The sequence below is a fragment of the Nannospalax galili genome, unplaced genomic scaffold, assembly GCF_000622305.1.
Source record: "Nannospalax galili isolate Female #2095 unplaced genomic scaffold, S.galili_v1.0 scaffold24, whole genome shotgun sequence".
Classification (NCBI taxonomy): domain Eukaryota; kingdom Metazoa; phylum Chordata; class Mammalia; order Rodentia; family Spalacidae; genus Nannospalax; species Nannospalax galili.
In genome coordinates, this window is record NW_008352654.1 from 40,677 (window position 1) to 43,317 (window position 2,641).

The window sequence follows — 2,641 nt, forward strand, 5'->3', positions numbered from 1 at the left end:
AGCCAGATGATACTAAAGGAAGGACACTGGATAAGAGCACAGGAGTAAAGAAACTATCTTTCACCCTATAAAGATTGCTATAACTTACTCTTGGTTTACCAGTTCCTCATCCTCTGAGGATGATGCTGTTTCCTCCAGGTCCTGGGCCATCACAACTGGCATTTCTTTTAGGGTTTGTCATGCAGTCAACAGACAGAGGCCTCAGAGACCTTTCCTTGCAGTGTCACTGGATCAGACAATTTGGATGGCACAGACTCCTGCAAGAAAGTCAAGAGATCTCAAGAACAGTGCAGCTGCCCATTTCATGACTTTGCTGAGAATCATCCAAATGAATGAAAAGGAAGATATTCCTAAGTAACGTCCAACCACTAGACGCTTACTTTCTATTACAGTGTCTCACATATGCCACACACACCACACACACACACATACACACACACAATCAAGCATTTTTTTTTCAAACATAGTGTCACTATATCTGAAGAGCTGTTACTAAGTTTGAGTTCCTTGCTTGTCTTTTATATGGTAATCTAGCACATATCAAAAGCATGGGCTCACTTTTTAGGACACTCTGAGGTAGATGGCTGCCTAAAGAAAATTCTTTGCTAGAAAAATCTGACCTGGATTAAAATAAAAATTCAAGGTTCAAGACATTTGCGAATATTTAGACTCTATCAGACCCACAAGATGTTTCTAGAAAAACCAGTTCAACTGAACTATTAATAAAAAAAGTAATGAAAATATTCCCTCTAATCCGAGGTCACATAAATAGCTGGGAGGGGTTATCAATGGCCTTCCAAACACTCTTAATAATCATTCGCTTACTAAAAAAATCACACACTTTGATCTGTTTCTCAAATAGACACTAAAATTCGTTTATTTCCAGCACTACATTTCTAACTTCAAATCTTTCCATGGAGAAAAAGTTCACAGTCACTGTTTTAGAGAAAAATAGAAACCGCATATAACGAAAACGAAAATGTTTAAATGATTATAATCCCATTACTCAAAGATAACCACTTCACAGTAACTTTGTTTTCTATGCATTCACACGAGAAAACCGCAAACAAACGAAGTGGGGGGAGGTAAACACCGATCCTGATTTTTAGCAGATCTTCAGCAAAAATATGGGTAATATTAAACAACATCAATGATTATTTTCGGTCACCTCTTAAAGTGATTTTTTGATCGTTCCCAAAATGCTGGTAAGTCCTTTAAGTTAAAGCTAAAAACTCCAAACAGGAAGAGATAGATGCTAACCCTTCCTAGGTTCCCTGAAAAGCCGAGCGAGACCCAGTGCCCATAAAGAGTCGCTGCCCTACAGGGTTCTGCCTTCAGCTCCAGCCCCGCTCACCGCAACCCCAGGCAGGTCCGCAGATGCTCCCGCGGGGCAGGACGCAGCGACCCCGCCACTGCGATTCAGCTGCAGCGATTCAGCCCGGAGCGCCCGGAAGCCAACAGCTGCTCCCGGGCTCACAGCAAAGCGCGGCGGCGCCCGCCCAGTCCTGCAGCGCACCTCCCGGGGCCGCGGAGCGTGCCAGCGCAGGCGTTTACCTGTCTCATCTTCTCATGGCTCGGGGCGGGCAGGCGGGGACCACGCTCGGCTTCACCTCCCTCCTCCTTCCGCAGCAGAACTCACCGCAAGCTACGAAGGCTGCTTCCCCCGTTACTACAACAACCAACAAGCAACCGCCCGCTAAGGGCCACTGCGCAGGCGCCCGCTAGAGGCGCGGAAAACGCTCGGCTGAGAGCGCAAACGGATGGCGTCACTGCGGAGCGCCGAGCTGTCGGCGCAAAGCCCCGCCCTGGACAGAAGGTTTTCTTGGCTCCTTTTTTGCTGTGTTTTCTCCGCCCCGAAAAGGCTGACTCCCAGCTCAGAGTTCCTCCGCACTCAACCGGAGGGTTTACCGCGTGAGCGGCGCGACGGGGAGCGTCTTAGACCACGGCAACCGCTGATTGGCAGCCAAGAGGTTCACTCCCTATCGCCTGCTTGAGCAAAACCGGCCCAGCCAATCAGAGCGAGGAATGACGGAAACGACCCAATCCGGGAGCCAGGCTGAGGGCGGGGGCGGGGACAAGTGGCTCAGGTGGACTTCAGGCTCGAGCTGTCCTGGGGGAGCGCTGCTTTGCTGGTGCTGCTGCTGCTTGCTGCTGCTTAGCGCTGGGGGTCCGTCGCCAGGTAGGAGAATTCGGAGTAAGATGTAGGTGTCTGTGTGGCATCTGAATGAGACAATCTGGACAATTTAGGATAATGGGGGTTGCCTGGGAAGCTATCTTTTAGGAGAAAGGGGTCGAAAACGATGCCCCAGGGAGAACTAGGGAAATGAAAAGGGCTTCGTAAATTTTGGGAACGGAGGGATGAGTGCGACCCTAGCTCTGTGCAAAGAGCTTTCGCCTTTTCTCATGTAATTGTCGGGAACCCTCGAGATAGGTATCCCCATTTTGCAAATGAGAAGATCGAGGCTACGGAGTGTCAGTGACTTGCCTGGACCCACACAGCTACTGAGTGATGAGGCTAGAATAGGAATCACTCTTCCTTAACTGTTAAGTTTTAACCTGACACCCATGATGGGCTGGACTAGGATAAAATTTGGGAGTCGATAATTGTAAACTCTGAAGTCCCCCAAGGTTCCAGGGAAAG

General features: G+C 48.8%; 2 protein-coding genes across 7 annotated transcripts in view; one reads left to right on the top strand and one right to left on the bottom strand.

Moving 5' to 3' along the window:
- The window catches only part of LOC103747338 (tubulin polyglutamylase TTLL5), a 21,853-nt gene extending 19,926 nt beyond the window's left edge, over window positions 1-1,927 (bottom strand). Inside the window, exons 1-2 of one of the 2 annotated variants that reach the window (XM_029554395.1) lie at window positions 1,640-1,927; window positions 89-257 (exon numbers count right to left, since the gene is read on the bottom strand). In XM_029554395.1, coding sequence (XP_029410255.1) covers window positions 89-162 — 74 coding nt within the window. In that variant the 5' untranslated portion in view covers window positions 163-257; window positions 1,640-1,927. Of the gene's footprint in view, window positions 1-88; window positions 258-1,554 lie in introns of both variants that reach the window. The other variant, XM_008849709.3, reaches the window with a different exon arrangement.
- A 129-nt stretch (window positions 1,928-2,056) lies between these two features.
- Window positions 2,057-2,641, top strand: part of Erg28 (ergosterol biosynthesis 28 homolog) — a 13,829-nt gene continuing 13,244 nt past the window's right edge. For 4 of the 5 annotated variants that reach the window (XR_607844.3, XR_607843.3, XR_003846536.1 and 1 more), the window contains exon 1: window positions 2,057-2,179. The gene's annotated coding sequence lies outside the window, so the exon portion shown is untranslated. Of the gene's footprint in view, window positions 2,202-2,641 lie in introns of all 5 variants that reach the window. The other variant, XM_029554394.1, reaches the window with a different exon arrangement.